Source organism: Vipera berus (genome assembly GCF_964194415.1).
Source record: "Vipera berus genome assembly, chromosome: 12".
NCBI classification, from domain to species: Eukaryota; Metazoa; Chordata; class Lepidosauria; order Squamata; family Viperidae; genus Vipera; species Vipera berus.
In genome coordinates this window covers 16,839,110-16,861,722 of record NC_138215.1, presented here as the reverse complement: position 1 = coordinate 16,861,722, position 22,613 = coordinate 16,839,110, and the positions used below count along the sequence as shown (strand labels likewise).

Genomic DNA, 22,613 nt, shown 5'->3' with positions numbered 1-22,613 from the left:
TACTTAGGATGCATTAGCAATTACCTCCCTTTGGTACAACCTTCTCTCAGCTGCCTAGCAGTTAGCGCTGATAAAATGATAGCAATAATTACAGTCGCCGTGCAACGTTGGTGCTTGTCTAATTAAATGGAATAGGAATAGAATAGAATAGAATAGAATAGAATAGAATAGAATAGAATAGAATAGAATAGAATAGAATAGAATAGAATAGAATAGAATAGAATCTGGAAGGGACCTTGGAGGTCTAGTCCAGCCCCCCGCTCAAGCAGGAGAACGTATACCATTTCAGACAAAGAGATTTGATCTTATATTTCCTATGAAGCACCAGAGTTACTCCACTTGTGACAGTTTCCGACACGGATATCCTTTCTGCAGAGCTGAACTGTGTTTAATTTTTCCTGGCGTAGTGAGTTGACCTTGTTTTGTTGTGCGTCCCTTGGAAACTCTCCAAGCAACCCAGCGTTTATGGCACGTAAAAGGATTCGTCTGCCCTTATTGACATGTGAGATTATCCCTGTGCTTCCTTGCTCTAAGGAGACAACGATATATTGCACATAAAGTGCTCCTCAGAGACCTGTGTTTATGAAGAAGTCAGGCTTCGCTCAAAATGCATCTCTAGGCCCATTATTGTAACCTAGAACTCAACAGGATCGTGCTATAGAGATGTGGGAGCAAGATGATGGCTTTGGATAGCATGGTGTGTCCAATTTCACATTACGATTTAAAAAGTACTTTAACGTCTACGTTGCACTTTAGAACACGCAGAAATACATTGGCCCAAATTTCAAATGTACCAAGTACATCAGGACAATCCATATTCTTGAGACTTCCCAAAAGAAAGAAAGAAAGAAAGAAAGAAAGAAAGAAAGAAAGAAAGAAAGAAAGAAAGAAAGAAAGAAAGAAAGAAAGAAAGAAAGAAAGAAAGAAAGAAAGAAAGAAAGAAAGAAAGAAAGAGAAAGACCTTGCAGATTTTCTGTTTAATCAGTTGTCAAATGCCAGGAAAACCAGGAGATTCAGGCAGTTCAAAAGGGTATAACGATTTATTGTAAGCTTAAGCTCTCTACAAGAATCTCAACTACTAGCAGCTAAGGGAAATTAGCAGGAGATAAGAGTAGAAGGAAGTCATGGTGAGCTGGACTTAGATCTCTTGCGGGCATGAAGGGACTCGTGACCGATGACGCATTTGACCCCTTCCTCAAACTCAGCCTGGTCATCTCCTACATCAGTGGTCTAACTGAAATGGGGTGATCTTGGTCCTGAGAAATAAGCCTTGGGTTTCCGCAAGTCTTCCTTCCTTTTCATCTTTAGGTGTCCTGATTCAAGAAAAATTCTGGCTTGGTTTGTAAGTGGTACTTAAAGCAGTTCCCTATTTTAGAAATTGCAGGAGACTGTGGTTTAACAAACCACAGAAATGTTCCTTGAAGGCAGACCCTCAAAGGAAAGGGGAGACTAAGAAAGGAACTTGTCTCACTTCCGGTCCATGATAATTGTACAACTGGACTAGTAACTTGCTAACATTTGTCTCTGAAGAACATTATACAATCACGTGGTTTGATCTGAGGAATTGGAGTCAGTGTAACTTCATGGGTCAGGATTTGTCTGATCTTTCAATCCTAACCATTTCCTGACGGAAAAGTAATTTTTGCTGACTTTGTTTAAGAGGGGGGGAAACAACCCACTGAGGGTCAGTTGAGATGTCCGAGTTTGATTTCTAATCTGCTGCGTCACCTAATCTCCAATTTCTCTGATGCACAGATGACCAATCACATTTCTCCCCCCCCCTTTTTTTTGGCGCTCTGCCTTTGAAGAGTTCTGAAGGAGATGATGAATAATGCTAGAAGGATTTCAGTAACTGCCAAATTCTGATTTCCAAAGAGGACTGCTTCTCCTTCCACATCTCCAGAGTGTTTGAATGACAAAATCGGTGGCCTTTTGTTCTGAGCCCTCAAAGCAACCATATTCCTCGGCAGTCAGCAAAATATCACCTTCTCCTGCTTTCAGAGGAGGGAGGATTTTTGAACAGTGAGTCCGAGGTGTTAGGTGAACATCAAAGGTCATTTTGGTGTGGAATACACTGTTCCTTTTTGTTATTTCTCCTGTTAGTGAACCTGCTGCAGGCGTTCCCCTCCCTGCCATTATATTGTTGTTGTTAGTTGTGAAGTCGTGTCCGACCCATCGCGACCCTATGGACAACATTCCTCCAGGCCTTCCTGTCCTCTACCATCTTCTGGAGTCCATTTAAGCTCATGCCTACTGCTTCAGTGACTCCATCCAGCCACCTCATTCTCTGTTGTCCCCTTCTTCTCTTGCCCTCAATCTTTCCCAGCATTAGGCTCTTCTCCAGTGAGTCCTTTTCTCATTAGGTAGCCAACGTATTTGAGTTTCAACTTCAGGATCTGGCCTTCTAAAGAGCAGTCAGGGTTGATCTCCTCTAGGACTGACCGGTTTGATCGCCTTGCAGTCCAAGGGACTCGCAGGAGTCTTCTCCAGCACCATAGCTCAAAGGCCTCGATTCTTTGGCACTTGGCCTTTTTTATGGTCCAACTTTCACTGCCATACATTGCAACTGGGAAGACCATAGCCTTGACTATACGCACTTTTGTTGCGTATATTATATTATATTATTATAGTCAAAAAACGCACATGGTAAAAGCACTGCAGTCTCCAACTATTGGGAAACAGCATTTGTATCCCTACAGGGGTGGCCTGGTTTACAGCAACTGGCTCACCCTCCTGTGTTTGTAGTAGACACTCTGGTATGTGTGACTTGATGTGGCTTGATTTCCTGACGTCCACTCTTGGCTTTGTCTGGCGAAGCAGAGAGCCTGTTGTTGTGAGAGCTGATCAGGCAGCTGTGGCGAGACAGCCCTGAACAGGAATGCACCTGGCAAATCTTGATTCCGCCTATTTGCTCAAGCAGTGAGTGTGTGGCATGCCTCTCTCCTTGGGAGATCAACTTTCTCCCTTCCAGAATCAAATTCCTGTCTGTTTCTTTCCCTCACCTCCCAGAGGGCTTGGTTGGCTTCCGACAGGAGGGTCCCTGGCAAGCTGTCGACAAATATTCCTGGCTCGGTTTTAAACATCGGGCCAAGAACGGCTGCTTAGGGCAGGTGAGAAAGAAATACAGCTAGCATTGGAAAGTACACATCTAGCATGCAAAAATGAAAGCCTGGGCACAAAGGGTGTGGACTAAGGCCCACTCTGTGCCTTCCCCAGCTCACCACTCTTCCTGCTGTAGGGAAATATCTGCCCGTATTTATTTTGTATGGCATACATTTGTCAGGGAGATTTACCACTTTACAGAGGAGTCCTGGCAGCCTAATTGCTAGCTTGTTCGCTTTTGTGCCTGCGTGTTTATCCACTGTGCGTAGCTGGCACAAAGCAGCTTGCACCAGCTGGCTAGCGGTGTTCAGGTTGATGACATCTTCCAGGGCCTCTTCCGCCAATCTTGCCTTGAACCCAGGCAGGTCCAGCACCGGCTCCCATTCTCCTTGCACAGCTAGCCTTTCCCGCCGGAATGGTACCCATTTGTCTACTCGCAATAACGCTTTCAAACTGCTGGGTGGGCAGGGCAGGAGCTAGAGGCGAGTGACAGAAGCTCACCCCATCCCACAGTGCTACCAGGGCTCAAACCTATCATTTCGGGCCAGCATCTGCCTTTCATCCGGCAGGAAAAAAAGAGCTAGGCAATATCAGGATCTTCTCTTGGCAGCCCTTTCATTTGACGTGCCAGGCAGAGCTACTGACATGGCGGCGCCATCCTTCTAGTGGGGGAGGAAGATGAGGTGGGGCATTGGGAGGCAGAAGCCCTATGGCAGACGGTCCAGTTGCTCGGTCCAAGAGAGCAGAATGCAGACTGCTTGGATGAGCCGTGTGATGGCAGCAGCTGATAGTTCCTGGCAGGGCACCGGCAGCCTGTAATGTGTCATAGGATACTTTGTCCTTCCAACCCATATTTTGCTTATTGTGGTTAAGCTGGCGGACAATCTCAGCCAGATAACAAGTGTTTTTCCCCAGGAGATGTTTTGGACTTACCCTCGTCGGCTTTTCATTCTTCTCCACTGCTTCATCTTGCCGGCTTTGAATCAACTTGGGGGTTTGGGCAAAACAAGGAAAAAAACGTGTGAAATTAGCAAGCAGCTTGCCTTGAGGGAGATGAAAAAAGAAATGGGACCTGACAGTGAGCAAAGCTAGATTTGTTTTCACCGTGGCTTATCGACTGAGCCAGAGTTGGTTGGGTTCACACAACCTGCTCAGTCATCGGTTACAGTTCGCCGTTCCGAGTGGAGTGGAACAAAGCTACTTGTTGGCTTAGCCTAGTGAAGGGACCTGGCAAAAGAGAGAGACCAAGAGAAGAGATGATGAAGGAGGGAAAATTGGAGGCCTCCCTCAGGATTGAATTAATAAATACATTTCTCAACCTTGGCAACCGTAAGGTTGAGTGGACTTCAACGCCCAGAATTCCCGGGGCAGCAAGCAGGTCGAAGTCCACTCATCTTAAAAGTTGCCAAAGTGAAGAAAAACTGTCACAGACTTTCAGAATGCAACTATAAGGGCACATGAAAGCTTCGGTCCCAAGAAGAGCCATGTTTGCAACCAGAATCCTCTGTTGCCCGCTCTTTCCAAGCTTTATTAAGTTGCCAGTTCGCTCTTTGGGACCTGTTTTACAAAGACTGCCCACTTTCATTTCATTTTGCCGGCCATACGGGCAACCTCGGTCCTCTTTCTTGTTCTCCCCTGCTTCTTTTGCCTTCTACTCAAGGCTTTTGACTCCGCAGCTGGATTTTGAGAATTGCCCTGTGGTCTGAAATGGGAAAATCCAAAGATAGCAGCAGCCCACACGCTGGGAGAGAGATCTTTAGTGCCTGCAGTGGATTTGAATTACAAACAGCCTTGAAGAGTAAGTACTGAATAGTTTCCCCACCCCATCCCCATATTTTCCCTATCTCTCTTTTCAGGGAAGCTGGATTCCAAGATTCACCAGGGAGCCAAGAAAGGGTTAATGAAGCAGAAAGCAGCCATCTGAGTTCCCAAATCCTCCTCCTCCTCCTCTACTACAATCCCCACCTTACTCTTCTGGACCCCAGAGAAGAACAGGAGCTGAGGCCCCAGCAGGGCTGATAAGGAAGCATCTTAGGGTTCGAAGCAGAAGAAAAAAAAGAAGGAAATTGCTGTTACCTTGCATCATTATAATCGCAGCCAAAAAAAGAAAAAATGTGCTGAATTGTTTGTGACCAAAGGGGGTCCTTGGAGAGGGTGCAATTATGCCTCAGCATCTTCCCCCAGGATTTAGAGGGCCGTCTTAGACCAGCTGGAGACTGTTTGGGGTCCTCTGGATTATAGTTTTCACCTTTCTCCTAGTTACGGATGTTGGGATCTATATAGGTAGCCCTCAACGCAAGGATCACAATTGACCCCAAAGTTTCTGTAGCGAAGAGAGTCAGCTGTTAAATGAGTTTTGCCCCGTTTTACGTTGTTAAGTGAATCACTACAGTTGCTAATTAGTAACGTGGCTGTTCAGCGGATCTCCCTTCCCCGCTGACATTGCTTGCCGGAGGGTCGCCAAAGGGGATCCCAACAGCACCTGGTTTGGGAAGACGTATCCGAGTTGTAAGAGGGACGCAGTGGCTCAGTGGGTTAGGACGCTGAGCTTGTCAATCAGAAGGTCGGCAGTTTGGCAGGTCGAATCCCGAGTGCCGCGTAACAGAGTGAGCGCCTGTTACTCGTCCCAGCTTCTGCCAACCTAGCAGTTCGAAAGCACGTAAAAATGCAAGTAGAAAAATAGGAACCACTACGGTGGGAAGGTAACAGCGTTCCGTGTGCCTTTGGCGTCTAGTCATGCCGGCCACATGACCACGGAGACGTCCTTGGACGAGCGCTGGCTCTTCGGCTTTGAAACGGAGATGAGCACCGGCCCCTAGAGTTGGAAATGACTAGCACGCATGTGCGGGGGAAACTTTACCTTTACCTTATCCGAGTTGTATAAAGCACCAGCCAGAACCGCTTGCTGAGCAAGAGAGGCCAACTTGCCTTCATCCCCTTTATTAATTTACAAAGTGGGACTAAGGTCGACAGGTAGTGTTGTGGATGGGCTGTCTACGGCTCTCCTGCTCCTAACCCGACACCTCACCTTAAATCATTTGCTTTTGTTCACATAAACACACCCGTGCCCGTGGGCATCCGCAGAGAAGCCGGAAGAGCTGGCTAAGGGTGGGTTTGTTTGTGTGTGAGTTGAAGTGCCCTGCACCGCAGGTGGAAAAGTGCATTTCATCCTCTCCCTTTAACTGATGGATTCACACACTGTTCTGCAAGAGATGGAGGGTTGATACACTGTGCTTCGTTCACATCGGCGTTCTTTAGCCCAGGATCCTTACACTGTGTTGGGACTGCAACTCCAATTTTGAAAGACAGTGGGAAAGCGGGGACTTGGAGCCTGTGTGAGGAGGGGGTGGCGGACTGGGAACGAGGGGGTAAAGGGCTGGGTGAAGTTTTGAGGAATGAACTTTTGTGGGAGAAGGAAACCAAAGACATCGCCCCGCCCCCACACAGCTTCGCCTGGATTCTTGGAATGAACGTTCAGGTCGTGAATATGTTTACGCCAAGCGCCTTTGCTGCCCACTGCAGCTCATGGCAAGGTTGCTGTTCCAACCTGCCCGTTTGGAGAGGATCCAGCGCTGCCAGCCAAAACGCAGCCGGATGAGCTGAACTGAAAGATTCTTCCCTTGGCAGCTACTACTGCCGATGCTCTCTGCCTCCTGGTGACATTTGGAGTTACTATGGACACCCGTGTGTGTGGGCACACTGCCTCCCCTTGGCAGCCTTTGCCATCCTTTATCCAGACACTCCTTTCAAATCTGCCCCCAGCTCTTCTCGCCTCCCCAAATAAGAGTCGGAAGGGTTCCTTGTCGAAACTGCCGCAGTGCAATTTCTCACAAGCTACAACTATTAGGATAGGTGGGATGCTGTGAAGGACAGGGTGAAGGACCTTGTGGGGCACGTGGATTATTGGGCTTAATGGCTGTAATTGCCTATTGTGGTTCAATGTTCTTGTTGCATTGGAGACTACACTTTCCGAGGCCGTGGGCTGTGAACCTCATCTACAAGAGGGGTGGGGGAAAGATTCTGAGCATGTGGAAGAAGGCGCAGAAGTGTGGCATCCTTGGTGCCCTCCGAGTTTGTTTTCTTCCAGACATTTCATTACCAAACTAGGTAACGACATCAGCGCTAAGGTCTGCAAGGAGCTGTGGCTCAATCCAATGTAGAAGGACAGAGATTTCCCTTATTGTCAAAGCAGCCCATGATTTGCTCTCCTAAGTGACCGAACCAAGTTACTAAACCAGCAGTGGCTCCAGATGGTGGATGCAATCCAGCCAGTTCGGGTGTAACAGCCAAACATGGCTTGAAGTTAAAAAAAAACGGAAGGGAAGGGAAGGGAAGCGGGGATAGAAGGAAGGGGTTCAGAAATTCAGGAGAATCAGATGGATAATACTATGTGCTGATGGTTTTAGGTAAGCAAACAGATGTTCTGAGAACATCCCTACTGCGGTATGATGGGCATGGATCTGCCCTCCAAGCAGATTCATAGGATCTGGATCGCAATGAAGGCTGCTTTAAACTATCCATAAAGTTGGGAAAGACTCACAAATAAACAGGCCAAAAAAGAGAGGAGGAGTCATTTTGCAAAATGCTTCCAAGGAGAGACAATCTGCTTGATTTCTCTCTTCCCCCCACCCCACACACTATTTTAAATGACAATACTGTATGGAATTCCCAACAGAAGGTTGATAAGTGTTTGGGGGAGGAGAAGACAGAGAATGTGAAACCAAACAAAAACAAAAGGCAATTTTCCCCCTCTGAATGTCCTTTCCTTCCTCCCCCCCCTTCCCAATTGCTGCTTCTGCAATAGCCTTTGTTCCCATGAAGGGAAAATAGATTTACCTGAATGATAAATGAATAGACTGATGTGGGCATCAGAGATTCCTGAGACAAGCAATTTCACTGCCAGGAAGCAATACAGTCTACGGTGCAAGTATCTCTGAATTATCTTTATACAACACGGGGGCTAAGCAATCGGCAGCCATTTGAAAATCTGCAAAATTAAAATAAAATTGGGGAGGGTGTAGTGCAGGGGTCCCCAACCTTGGCAACTTTAAGACCTGTGGACTTCAATTCCCAGAATTCCCCAGCTGGCTTAAAGTTGCCAAGGTTGGGGACCCCTGGTGTAGTGAATCCTGCAGCAGGCAGGGGGTTGGGCGTAATGACCTCTTAGGTCCCATTTGCCTATGATTCTATGAAAAAGAATCAACAGGACCTCAACTTAACCCCCCAAAAATACTAATTTATTTTGGTTGCGTTCCTAAAAAAGTAAAGTTGTACGTTAAAAAAGGGTGTGGGGGATCAGGTGGCTGACAACCATGTCGTGATCAACTGTGCCTGGAAAAGAACGTTTTGGCCACACTATGGCACCATCAGCAGCTTAGCCCATAACGTGGTTGATTTATGGCTTAGCACATTTGTAAAACCCATCTCTTACCATTTTTAATCTCTGCTTGGCACAATGTGCAAACCACCCCATTGTTTGTAGCAACACCTGGGTTAGCCCAAGGTAGATTCCAGCAGTGAGGCACTTTGGCCCTGTCCTCCCTCTTCCCCCATCTGCCACTTCCTCATCAGTAAATAGATCCTTTTTTTCTTTCCCCCCCCCATCCTTTAATTTCTTAATTATCCCACATGAAAACTGAAGGGCGGGGTTTAAGATAATTGTTCAGAAGCCCGAGAATTTAACAACAGGGATGCAGTTTAATTATTGAACTCCTTCTGGTAGGTAAACTCTCTTTCCACTTTTATTTTTTCAGCGTTCCTTGTAGCGCCAATGTTTGGTCTACACTTTGCCCAAAAAGGTTGCAAGAAGCCCGCGAAATTCCAAAGGCTGATTAGCACGTGTGCTGCTCCTCCCTGAAAAGCATCATGTTGCACGGATTGTTCTAATGGCAAAAATCTGACAATAATCCCTTTGGGCCACTTAGCTTGGACCCCGTTCCTGCCCCCCCCCCACATCGACTTTGGCCTGCTGAAATGCCCTGGGTACCCCCAGAAATCAACTGCAAGTAGCCTTCAGCTTATGACTCCAATTGACCCCAAACTTTCCATGGCTAAGCAAGGCAGTCGATTAAGTGAGCTTTGCCCCAGTTTGCAACAGTTGGTGAATTAATTATTAGTTATTAATAACATGGCTTTGAATTGAATCCAGCTTCCCCACTGACTACTTGCCAGAAGGTCGCAAAAGGGGATCACATGATCCCGTCATAAATACGAGTCAGCTGCCAAGCATCCGAATTTTGATCATGTGGCCAAAGGGATGCTGCAAATGGTTGTCGGTCCCTTTTTGCGGTGACCTTCTAACTCTGAACGGTCGCTAAACAAATGGCTGTAAGCCGAGGACTAGCTGTGTTTTGATTTTATTGCCCTCACTAACACCCAGACGATGTGACCCAGAGCCAAGATGCCCGTCAACATTTCCAAGCGTTGTCGTCCTCCCACATCCTTCATTTCCTAGAAAACAGAGCACGCTACATGTGAGTCATGCCTGAGAGGTGTCTCTTTGCGTGCGTGGGGGTGATCATTAAAACAAGACCTGTGTAAGTTCAGGTGATGCTCAAAATGCTCACGGTGTAGCCCATGAGAGGGTGAGGGATTAGCAAACAGCCTCAGTCATCTATGCAAGAAAGAAGACTTAATCTGGATTAGCGTTTCTCAGGCTTAGCCACTTTTAAGATGTCTGTACTTTGACTCCCAGAATTCCTGACGCCTCAGAGATTTATGTTTGTTTGTTTTTTTTAAAAAAAGAAGTCTTCTCCAGCAAACTTAAAAAGGCATAAGGTTTCTCTCCCTTTTTCTTTCCTTGGAAGTGCCCAAAGTCCATCTTCCTACCCTCCGACGCAAGCATTTGATGAATAATTTAATTCAAGGGGCAACTGAAGTCATCTGATTAACATAGCCCTTCCTGTCCTTGCACACTACAGTTAGTCCTCGACTTATAACCATTTGTTCAGTGACAGTTCGAAGTTACAACGGCACTGAAAAAAGGGCCTTCTGTTTTTCACACCACCATGGCAGCATCCATGCAATCATGTGATCAAAATTCTCTTTGTGACGGTTGTCCCAGGGTCACGTGATCTTCTTTTGCGACCTGACCGGCAAGGTCAACAGGGGGGAAGCCAGATTAACAACCATGTTACTGACTTATCAACTGCAGCGACTCAACAACTTTGGCAAGAAAGGTTGAAAAATGGGGCCAAACTCGCTTATGAAATGTCTCACTGGGCAACAGACATTTGGGGCTCAATTGTGGTCGTAAGTCAAGGACTACCTGTATGACATAGACACGGTCTCGGCTCCCAGCCAGTTGACACCCGATGCACTTCAGGTATGTAGGTTAGTTTGCTTCCTTAAACTTTTGTTTGCTTACATAATAACAGGCTGTGTGCTCGTTTCATTTTGAGCTGATGTTGCTGCCAGGGCTTTTGAAAGGAAGCCCACAAAAATTTGCCCGCACCCGTGCCATTCTCCACATAGCTCAATCACAGCCGACCCAACCCCATTTTTGTGGTTTCGCTTCACACACAAACCACGAACCAACCAAGCAAGCTAGGCGTGCAAGACACTGAAAGCTAAATGTTTCGCTGTCGTGCAGGCATGTCCTACACCCAACACATTTATTAAATTTACAGGAGGCCTATCATGCTGTTTGAGCAGTGCTGGGCGCCCAGCGTACCCAGGTTGACAGGACAGCAAAGGCGTCTGATCTCATTTGGGAGACAGCATTCCAAATGGAGAGCCGGTTACTCGGACGTACAGGTGGTCCTCAGCTTCCAAGAGTTCATTTAGTGACTGTTGAAAGTTACGTCGCTGAAAAAAGTGACCCATGACCATTTTGCATGCTTATGACCAATTGCAGCATCCCCGTGGTCACACGATCAAAATTTGGACGCTTGGCAACTGGTTCATATTGGTGTCGGCTGCAGTGTCCCGGCATCGTGTGATCTCCTTTTGCGGCCTGACAAGCAAAGTCAATGGGGAAGCCAGATTTGTTTAACAGGGTTAGCAACTTAACGACTGCAATGATTCACTTAACAACTGTGGCCAGAGGAGTCACAGTAAAATGGGGCAAACCCCCCTTCACAAATGTCTCCCTTGGCAACAAAAATTTGGGGCTCAATTACAGCCGTAAGTTGAGGACCACCTGTACTAAGGCTGTGACCTCCACTTCAGTTTCAAGCACCCGAAATAGATTCGGCAAGGCACTGGCTGAAGAGGTTTCTACGGGCCAAGAGCACTTAGGAGGCGACGCCAAGATCAGAAGTCCCCAAAACGGCTGCCAGAGAGGATAATGGACTGCCAGCTGAAGGAAGGCCAAACGGGACTAATTTAAAGACGTCCGATGGAGTTCTGGAACAGCAATAAATCTCCCAGGGCTATGAAGAGGCGCAGAGCTGCAGGTCAGGCCAGCCCGCACGATTCCCCTTAGGAGAGTAAGCAGTTTTTATTTATGGTGCAACCGGACAGAACAATCTAATCAGCAATCAGCCTTGTAAATCATGCCATGAAGCCGGCTCTCAGCTGGGCAATCTGCAGTGCTGAGTCAGGAAAATAGACACGTCTCCATCCCCTCCTCTCTTCGGTGCCAGCACCTGATCTTGAACAGAGGGCATCGGGGCGCTGTGCCGGGAGGGCGCACGGTTCAGTAAGGTTGTAGCTTCCTCTACCCACACCAAGATTTCCATTATTTGGATGGTCGGTCTGAGACATCGATACGCTACGTCCTCAGAAGAGCTGTTTTCCTGAGGTCTTGTCATGGTGATGTGTTTTAAGCCAGAAGATCACAAGGATTGTCTGGCTGCCCTTGTGGAAGAATGAGCCGATTCTATGCTCTTGCCCAGGGGATGCCCAAGTGTAGGGTTCTGCACAATTGGGGGAGGCTTCTTCTTTGTCCCAGGCATCAAGGAAGTCCCAGAGACTTTATGCAACTCCATCATGTATTGATTATATGAATCAGCTGCCTTTGAATCTCTAGAGTAAATAGTTTCAGGGTTGCTCACTGAGAATGTAATTGTGATGTGTGTTTTAGCATTTTTGCCATCCTCTGAATACATAAAAGCAGACCAACATTCTTGCATCATTGAGGAACAGACGTATGGACTTGTGTGGTTGTTGTTTTTTAATGCCTGTGCTAGACCAGCTGTACCCCACAGAAGTATCTAAGTTAGCATTCCTAAGGAGAAGGTGAAAAAGTTCCTCCCACAAATGATTTGTAAAATGAAGCAATCTTTTATTAAAAAAAACAAAAACCTCCCTAATTTTCTGTTGCAGCACCTCAACTACAACTTAAACACCTTGCAATGAATTCCAAATACAAGATGATGAGTTGGTTCATTACTTGCTGATAGGTATAATTATGTTTTTAAAAGGGCTTTACACCTAAATGCCACCTGATGGCACGCAGTGATATTGTAGGATATTAAAAATGTGGGTAAACAGGGCAAGAACACACCTATGACTACTATAGTCTGACCGATTTGGTATTGTCCTTCTAATGCAAATCATCCTCGACTTACAACTGCAATTGAGCCCAAAGTTCTGTTGCTAAGCAAGGCAGTTCTAAAGTGAGTTTTGCAGCATTTTACGACCCTTTCTTAGCCATATTTTGTTTAGTGAATCACTGCAGTTATGTTAGTAGCACGGCTGTTAAGTGAATCCAACTTCCCCCTTGACTTTGCTTGTCAAAAGGTCAGAAAAGGGGAGCACGTGACCCGGGACACTGCAGCTGTTGCATCTGAATTTTGATCACGTATTATGGTGATGCTGCACTGCTTTGCAAGTAAATTCAAATGGTCACTAAATGAATGGTTGTAAGTCAAGTACTGCAATACTACCCTTCCTCTTTCTTGAATGCTTTTGTTAAAGAAAAAAAAACCTCAAGACCTATGCAATGCACACTCCTCGGCCTGGAAATGCCTTTGGATTAAGCAGCTCTCTGAAGGAGAGGGCAAACTCAGGATTTATGAATCCACTTACTGTCAGGTGAGCTGTCTAGATTCAGAAGCGTAACTTTGCTTGCGTGGTCCCCAAGGATTGTCCTGGGCTCTATGCAAAGACCATCTGGAAACCGCACAGCAGCTCTAACCATGGTGGAAGCAGCCATTCAAATCATTTCAGCCCAAACCTAGTTAAGTGGGCAATACACCCATGCAATTTAGTCCTGGGCTGGCTTATTCCTAAAGCATGGGTCTCAAGGCTGTTGAGGTGAATATGCAAATGGCCTTAGCATCAGAGTGCTCCGGTTTCAGGTTTACCTGAAAATCACTCCTATTCCTTTCTGTGGGAGGTGCTGGAGCTGTCCTCAAACGTTCCCCCCCCAAAAAAAAATAACAGTACAGGAAATCCTCACCTTAACAATTATACTAAATGGAGATATCTGTCCCCCTCCAGATGTTGCCGAACTCCATTTCCAAGCGCTGTCCCAACCTGGATGGTCTCAGGTGAAGGATGCTGGGACCTGCCCTCTTCTTCTCCCCTGCCCCCCATGTCAATGATCTCTTACCCCTCCCAAGAAGGCTGCACAGGCATTTGCACTACTCAGGTGACGCTGGTTTCAACCAATCTCTAAAGCAGAGGTCTTCAACCTTGGCCCTTTTATGACTTGTAGACTTCACAGGCTGGCTGAGGAATTCTGGGAGTTGAAGTCCACAAGTCATAAAAGGGCCAAGGTTGAAGACCCTTGCTCTAAAGCAGGGGTAGGCAACCTCGGCTCTTTTAGGACTCGTGGACTTCAACTCCCAGAATTCCTGAGTCAGCATAGCTGACTCAGGAATTCTGGGAGTTGAAGTCCACGAGTCCTAAAAGAGCCGAGGTTGCCTACCCATGCTCTAAAGGAATGCAAACGACCAATCTGTCTGCAAGCAATAGAAATCCTTCCACTCCCCACCATCTAGTCAGAGCTGAAGAAGCTTCTTGGATGAGAAGCGAAACGTCTTCAAAAGAAACAGAAGAAAGTCCAGTTACCTCCTGGGGGAGGAAAAAAAAAAGCACTTTGGGGATGCTGGATGACTGAGAACCTCCCTAGGCATTTACCCCCTCCCAGAATTCCCGCCCAAGGGCCCTTGCGGAGGCCGGGAGGGGGGGGCTTTAAAGCATCGGGGAGGGGGCCCCCTCCCTCTGCAGGGCCAGGGGATGCCCACCCCAATGCATCCCACCTCACCAGGGTCCCCGGCACCAGCGGTGGGATCCCAATAGGTGGGCAACTGGTTCTGTCTGTCTGTCTGTCTGGATGCCCCTTCCAGAAGTCCGTTCTGGGCAACCCAAAGATCAGCTAGACTCGCAGGGGTCTTCAAACTTGTCCCTTTTATGACTTGTGGACTTCAACTCCCAGAATTCCTCAGTCCGGCACGCTGGCTGAGGAATTCTGGGAGTTGAAGTCCACAAGTCATAAAAGGGCCAAGTTTGAAGACCCCTGAGCTAGAGAGATTCGGCCGAAGGGGTGCGAACCGGCCGAATCCCACCGCTGCCCCGGCGCCCACTTCCCGGCGCGCCCGACTCCGGCGCCCGCGGCGGGGCGGACCAGGGGGCCCCTCTCTCTCTCTCTCTCCTGCCTCCCGCTTGACGCCCCGGAGGGAGGCTCTGCCCGACGCCCGGGCGGCGCGGACGGCCTTTCCTCCCGCCTTCTGGGGAACCGCGCCGCCGCCGCCGCCGCCTTTCCGATCCGCGCCGCCTCTCCGCTCCAAGCTCCGGGTTTTGCTGGGCGCGCGCGGCAGGGAAGCTTCTCCCGCTTCGCGCTCCGGCCTCCGCGTCTTCCTTGCCGCCGGGCCGGGTCGGGCCGGGCTGCTGCTGCCGCTGCTGCTCCAGCGAGCGCCTGGGCTGCTTTTCCCCCTCCCTTTCGGGCGGCCGCGCGGAGGGAAGAGCCGGATCGCAGCAGCAGCGGCGGCGGCGGCGGCGCGCACACTCCCCTTCCCACAGGCGGCGGCGGCGGCGGCCGTGAGGAGAGAGGATGGCGGGCCCGTGAGGCGGCGGCGGCGGAGGAGGAGCGAGGCTTCATGGAGGCGGCGGCGGCGGCAGCTGAGGGGCGCGTCCGGCCCCGGCCGGGACCCGAGAGTGAGTGTGAGGCGAGGCGAGGCCGGGCCGGGCGAGAGAGCGGGCGAGCTCCTCATGGCGGCACGCTAGGCCCCGGCCTGGCTCGGGGCTCCTGCTGAGGCCGGAGCGGCGGGAGTCGCCTCAGGCGGGGGCGGCGGGGGGGGCCGAGGGGGCGGGGCGGGGGCTGGCCTTTCCCGCCTGGGGGTCGGGCCTCCCCCTCCCCTCGCACAAAAGCCCCGCTGCGCCCACCGGCCGCCATGGGGGGGGGCTCCCCTCCGAGGGAGGGAGGGAGGGAGGGAATTGGGGAGGGGGCCGGCCGGGGTCACCGCCGAGTGTCTTCTGAGGCGGCGGCGGTTCGGGCAGCCCGGGCGCTGCGGGCACGTGCGCCGCCAGCCTCGGGGAGACCCCCTCGGAGGAGCCCCGCGGCGCCTGGCTACCCTCGGGCGTTTCCAAGCGCCGCCGGCCACTTTCGCAGCTTTCGGGGGAACTTGGCGTCTCCGCGGGCGGGATGGTGGTGGGGGGGGGGAGGGGGGGAGGGGGCTGCCGCGGCCGGTCTCTCCAGCTCGCCTGCATCGGCTCCGGGGGAACCCATCTTACGGGGCAAGTGTCCGGCGAGGGTGCTGGAAGGCTGGGCTGGTTCGGAGAGGCTCGAACGGTCACGTGTTTTCATCGCTGGCGTTTCGCTGGCTTTTGGAGGGCCGACGGCAGGAGGAGAAGGCTGGTGGCTCCCGGTTGCTGCTCCTTAGAGCAGGGGTTTTCAAACTTGGCCCTTTGATGACTTGTGGACTTCAACTCCCAGAATTCCTCAGCCAGGCACACTGGCTGAGGAATTCTGGGAGTTGTAGTCCACAAGTCAAAAAAAAAAGGCCAAGTTTGAAGACCCCTGCCTTAGAGGATGTCGTAAAGATACTTACAAGAGGGTTAAGCTGACTCATCCTTGTGGACCACGACTGGCTTAAGTCCTCCTGGCCGTGTAAAAGTTGTGGCCTGGAAGTTCTTAGTTGTCCCAGGTGGATACAGGTAGTCCTCGACTTACCGCCGTTCATTTAGTGACCGTTCAAAGTTACAACGCCACTGTGAAGGTGACTTGCGGCCCTTTTTCGCATTCAGGACGACAAGTTGCGGCGTCCTCGTGGTCCCGTGATCAAAAAATTCAGATGTTTGGCAACTGGTTCGTCTTTAGGACAGTTGCAGTGTCCTGGGGTCTGCAAGCCTTCCGAGCCGCAAAGTCGAGGGGGAAATCTAGATTCACTTAACAAATGCAAATGATTCGCTGAACAACTGTGGGCGAGAAAAGTCACAAGAGGAAGCAAAACTCACTTAACAAGTGTTTCATTTAGCAACATAAATTTTGGGCTCAACTGCGGTTGTAACTCAAGGACTACCTGTAGTTAATGGCAGGTTTGTGGTAGGTCTGATGCAACAAAAAACCCGCTGGTGCTTTCTGTATCTTTCAAAACTTACATAAAATCTCAGTGTCCTGAAGGAGTTGCCTCATCTGGAAGTTATAGTCGGTGTATCAGGAACATGGCATTCAGGCCTGGTATTTCTAGCCAGTCTGGCTGCCTCACATGGGACAGGCCATCCATCCTTCTGTCTTTGAAGAGTTCCTGAATTCTAGAGTGAGGAATGACAGCTCATCAGCAGTGTCCTCAGTGGGTTGAAGTAAAGGCTGTTTAACTGTTGCGGATGGTTGTAGGAGGAAATGAATGGGTAGGTTGAAATGTCCTGCCTGAGCCAATCTGGTTGCAGCTAGCTTTATTTATTTATGCCTACATTTGGGGTTTATTTGGACTGGTTATTTGGCTTGGGAACAAATGCCTTTTGTCAGGCTTTGCTTCCGATATATAAGAGCTGTTCCTCTGAAGCTGAATTCTCACCTTTTGTATCTTAGCTTCCATCAACCACTCCCTTCAAGAACCAGAGTCCTACCGTGATAGAATTAAAATCTCTACTTTACCTCTCAGAAGGACAGGGGTATGTTATAGGAGTTCTGTTGTAACAGTTATCCCTTCTGATGAGTTTCAAAAACTTAAAACGTTTCATTGATGTATTTTGGGTCCCACCTGTGATACTATAGCATCATTGCTCTGAAAATGGTCTAAGTTATACCTGTTTTGTGATCTTAGTATAGATTACGCTGAACCTTTTAGGCCTGCAAGTATCTTGGAAGTGCAAGGAATTCTTAATCTTTAAATGTTAATGTACTGGAAAATACATCCACAGCTATCTCCAGCAAACCACTTATCAGGTTAAATCTGTGGAATAGTTAAGAGTTCTTACCTTGTTTTGTTCTTTTGATAGAGGTGCAGGATCTGCACAAACAAGTTATTACCTCAAATGAGTAAAGTGTATTTACTCTGTGTCCTACCTCTGCAGTGTAAACTTGATAGGAACCTAAGTCCTTAAAGTTTTGGATTTCTGTATAAGTAAATAGGCTCAGAATTTTAGTACAAGCAGTAGCCCAGCACTTTTGTTCAAATACTGTTAAGTTTTTTATTATTTTTTGACTTGCTACAGACTGTCTTGCATAATTATAGATGACAAGTAATCTCAGTGGAAATCCTAAGGAATATTTTAAATAGTCAGCTAGTTACTGTTTTAAAATAAATAAGATTTCTCAGGTTTATTTTCTCTTAATTTTTTTTAATGCATCAGAAGGTTTTTTGCATAATAGTCTATTTTTCCTTACTTGCTTGGTATTCTGAATATTCTTACTAGGCTTCCATTGTGTTGGATATTAATAGAGAAATGAACGTTAACTATATTTAATCTTTTTTTCAGTACAGTAATATCAGAAAGTTGTACTATTAGCAATCCATATATGTCTAGTTTTAAGTCATTATATTCTGAATACCATCTAGATTGTGTTTGTGAGATTTTCTTAGCTTTATAGCCAGAATAGCTTGCTGGGATCTTTTTTCATTTCAAGACAGATGTAGAGAATGTTGTGGTTTTGTTGTCATGCTTTCCCATTGTGTGAAATGAGAAATCACAGACTTTGATGTCTAATAAGCATACAGATTCTTTGACAACTTTTCTAAGATAGGAGTAATAATTTTTACCAAATAGTCTTATGTTCAGAGACTTTGCTGCCGTTTTGGTGGTGGTGGTGGGTTAGTACCATCTTTTGGTGTAAGTCTGTACGAAATCAAGGTTTATAAAGGGTGAATGAGAAATAATTTCATATTTTCACTGACGGCATAAGACTGTTCAGTCCTTGCCGTTTTACTACTTTTGTCTCAGTATGTTTGTATTTTGAAGATGTGTGGGTGACAAATTCTTCTCCAGTTTACAAGTATTAGTTCACTTGTTCAGATCTCATATTGCAGCAGCATGCTCTGTTTGCTAAAGAAAGTAAACTGCTTGATTAATGTGCAAAACAAGCTACATTGTCCGCATCATGTTCTGCTTAGTCCCAGAACTTTTCATTTTTCCCACAGAATGAATCAGTCTGAATATTTGAAAGGTAGCTAATTCATACTCTCCACAACAGGAAATAATTGTGGACCAGACACAAGGATTCAAGACCAGCTCACACCACATCATAAATAACCCTTATTCGGAATAATTTTGTCTTGTTTTTGTTATCCTTGCTATCTTTTATTCTTCATTTGTTCATAGGTTTTTTCTTGTTTTTAATGTTTTATTTGTGAAATTTGGGTAGCATATGACTAAATAAATAATACACTTTAGAAATACAGCAGACAACAATGGTCTGCTCACATTATTCCAGAAAAAATAGAGAATAATTTGGAGAGAAATCCCCTTTTACGCATCCTTAATGGTGGTTTAGGAGAATGCCTGTAGTCGGTTGTTAAACTAAACACCAATATATCAAAATCTCTTGAAAGCATGGAAGTGCATGTGCAAAGGCTTAAGCAACAGGAAAATGAATACTTTAAGCTACTGATTTTCTTTCCTTTATTCCTATCATGGTGTTCGTGTAAGGCACTCGAAATTTTATAGATTTTTTGAATACCATCAGAATAAAATGTGCCATCAAGCAACTTTGTACAAAATATGTAAATTGTAATTTGCTGATTTTAATTTCAAGTGTGTTCTTTTAGTTAATAAGACTGATCATGACCTAATTTGTTAATATAGCAGCAGTTTTCCCTAATGCTGCTTTATTGGTAAAAATGCTTCTTATTCTTAAATTACAATCCCTAATTAGAGATTATAATGCTTTTCAAGTTTTTTTTAATAAAGAATAAGAACAAGCAGAATTTAACAAGTAAAATTGCAGCAATAATATTCAGTCAACGTCTATGTGACAAAATGACATGAAAATGAGAACTAACCATGTTTGGGGAAAAGGATGCTCCGAGCTAGTAAGCAGGAGACTGGCTCATGAGCTCCGTGCAAGCATTCTTTCCCTCAAACATTGTTCTAGAGGAGGGGTCTTCAAACTTGGCCCTTTTATGACTCGTGGACTTCAACTCCCAGAATTCCTCAGCCAGCTGAGTCATAAAAGGGCCAAGTTTGAAGACCCCCTCCTCTAGAGGTTCTACTAGAGATAGTCCTCAATTTACGCCCACAATTGACCCCAAATTTTATGTTGGTAAGCGAAACTTTTGTTAAGTGAGTTTTGCCCCTTTTTACGACCTTTCTTGCCACAGTTGTTAAGCGAAGCACGATTGTTAAGTGAATCTGGCTTCCCCATTGACTTTGCTTGTCAGAAAGCCACAAAATGTGGTCACGTGACTCTGGGATGCTGCCAGTGTCATCAATATGAGTCAAGCTGATAACGTGACCATGGCGATGTTGCAATGTTCGTAAGTGTGAAGAATGGTCATGAGTCACTTTTTTCCCAGTGCCGTTATTCCTTTGAATGGTCACTAAATGAGCTGTTGTAAGTTTAGGGATAAAGCGAGACGAGTTACTCTTTGTTAGTCCCCGAAAGAAGGCGACCACTTCCAACAGAAGCTGTCAGGAAAACCGCACGGGTGACACCCTAAACATGATGTCAGGTGATACTCGTGTACATCCGGCCTGGTGCTGGGTATATTTTTTATTTATTTATTTTATTTTAATCCCATTTATATCCCGCCCTTCTCCGAAGACTCAGGGCGGCTTACAAGCTTAGCAGTAGCCTTCATTCTATGTATATGCCTGCTTGTTAGGGCTTTCACACACACCCCAAGCAGCATTATTACAAAGTCAGCTTATTGCCCCCAACAATCTGGGTCCTCATTTTACCTACCTCGGAAGGATGGAAGGCTGAGTCAACCTTGAGCCTGGTGGGATGCGAACCTGCACTAAAAATTTTAAGCAGCAAACAGCTTGCTGTTTGGATTATCTGACCGTTTGCTTCTGGAGAAACTTTCAAGAAAACAAGTTCCAATTTTCCTGGTCAAATCTCGTGGGTGCGTTTGTGTGCGGGAATGGAATCGGATTGGAACTTCGGTGCGGAGAGCAATAGGTTCCGGTTTGTATGTAAAATTCCTTGTAGTAAAGAACAGCCATGCTGGTATGAGCCTGGTTTTTTTTTTCCTGTGCTTCTCTGGTTCTAGCAAACCTGGGATACTTGCTGATTCAGGTGAGCAGCTCCCGAAAGAAAGGTTACGTGAAGGGTGTCAAAAGAGGCATTTAGTTGGCTCTGTAAATAGTTTTGAGCTGACGCTGGGGGACTTCTGAGCTTTGTAGAGACAGGTGGCAGTTTAGCTAGGTTCATTTGCTCATCCTGGAGAACGATGATAGTTTGCTGAAGAGTAGTCTTTGTGCTTTATTCACTAGAGATCTGGGCTGGGAATCAGATCATTGTAGCCAAGCAATAGCAGCTGCTTTTGTTTGTTCGCAAGGTTTTTGTGCTCTTGCTCTTTCTTTGTGAGACTCCTACTTCTGACAAGAGAGTGAGCTCATCTTGGGGGATTCACAGAATTATCTGGACAGACATTTCCAAGCTTTTGAACTTCTGTCTCCAGAGTATGTGCATGAAGAGCTTCTGATACGCAAACGCCCAGAGATAGTATCTTCTCCTGCAATTAAGCCTTAATATAAAGTGCACTTTAGTGATTGGCTTTAAAAATCAGTAAATCAACATTATTATATGGATTAATAACATAATAGGATGCTAAGATCTAACTAAAACTGTTCTCACTATTGAAATTAGAATAAGATAATAAAATGTGGTAAATGTTACATGACATAACGGACTAAAAATAGTCCAAAAAACCTAGTCTGATACTACCAGAGGCCACATGAAATTACAAGATTAAGGAATAAAGTAACAGATTAATACTGATGTCACAGGGATTATTTTATGCAAATGTGAAAAACCTTAACACTAAGATCTAATTATCAGAATGGTTCTTAGTTCTAATATTAGGACTATAAAGGTATAATACAACTACACAATGTAGATGATAGACCAGGGAAAAAACACTTGGACAAAAGAAAGAAAAAAATTTCGTATTTTATTGTATTTTATAAACTAGATTAATTTATGGATTTGCTTTATTTTATTCAGTCAAAGTTGTGAAAGGGAAGAAGAATGCCTAATATGAACAAATTGCAAAGAAATTCCAAAATCCACTTTGGAATGTAGCAAAATGGCAAAGTTAATTTACCTTTATAGAATCCGTAATGCTATTTTTTTTCCTAATAGCCATAGACATATTTTGCCACAGAGTAAATTCTGTCTGGAATGAAATCTTATAAAAAGAGGTTGATACAAAAGGAACATTGTCTACTCTGATATTTGTTTAAAAGAGGTGCCATGAATAACTGACAAGCATGCCACTGACTCAGCAGCTCTGGAAAGGCATGGATATAAGCTTTTATTGTATGGGATACCAGCAAGTCTACCTTGCAAAATGTTATAGAGTAAGGCACTAGAAGAAGCCAAGGAGAAAGCATACCAGCATCTCGAGGGAAAAATCACTAAAAGTGTAGGGCAAAGCGAGAATTTTAGTTGGATTTTCAACGAAGTAGTAGTGGGTGGTTCTGCTAAGTTGTTTTTTATAGCAAATCCCATACACGTTATTTTATGGGGGAGCTGGAGAAAGGCTGCAACCTTTTAGTTTTGATTCCAGTGAAATCCTGGAGTGATGCTGATCATGTAGAGTTAATAGGACTAGGCCTTCTGGATAATATATCAGCTTAAGCCTTTACACTACAGTAGTCTGCTTTGCCAAATTGGGGCTTCTAAGGAGATAAAGCCAGCTTTAATTTACAGCATTTGGAATGCACCAGGAAACACTAAAATCAACCTCAGAATTTTAGATTGTACTTTATCAAGCTGCACACCTTTTTTAAATATTAAAAACAGGTGCTTGATAAGATTTGTTAATGTAAATGCTGTCATGTACAGAAACAGCCTGCGCTCTAGTAGGGCCTCAAGTTATACAGGAAAAGTCTACGTCATATGATTCCAACTGAAGTTCTCATTAGATAATTGCACTGTTGTGAATGGGCCAAGGGCCTCACCCACAGAGCAGGCAGTTTGGTTCCGAAAAGGAACCACAGGATGGTAACTCATGCTA

The 22,613-nt window shown here is 46.3% G+C and overlaps 2 protein-coding genes across 3 annotated transcripts in view; both read left to right on the top strand.

Moving 5' to 3' along the window:
- Window positions 1–5,613, top strand: part of TRIP4 (thyroid hormone receptor interactor 4) — a gene marked incomplete at its 5' end in the record, with an annotated part of 31,464 nt that extends 25,851 nt beyond the window's left edge. Inside the window, 2 exons of one of the 2 annotated variants that reach the window (XR_014027724.1) lie at window positions 1,809–2,022; window positions 4,959–5,613. Coding sequence is in view for 1 of the 2 variants with exons in the window: in XM_081337625.1 (XP_081193751.1) it covers window positions 4,959–5,026 (68 nt within the window). The remainder of the gene's footprint in view (window positions 1–1,808; window positions 2,023–4,958) is intronic. The other variant, XM_081337625.1, reaches the window with a different exon arrangement.
- Window positions 5,614–14,939: 9,326 nt separating this feature from the next.
- ZNF609 (zinc finger protein 609) overlaps window positions 14,940–22,613 on the top strand; it is a 66,656-nt gene continuing 58,982 nt past the window's right edge. The window contains exon 1 of the mRNA XM_081337693.1: window positions 14,940–15,147. The gene's annotated coding sequence lies outside the window, so the exon portion shown is untranslated. The remainder of the gene's footprint in view (window positions 15,148–22,613) is intronic.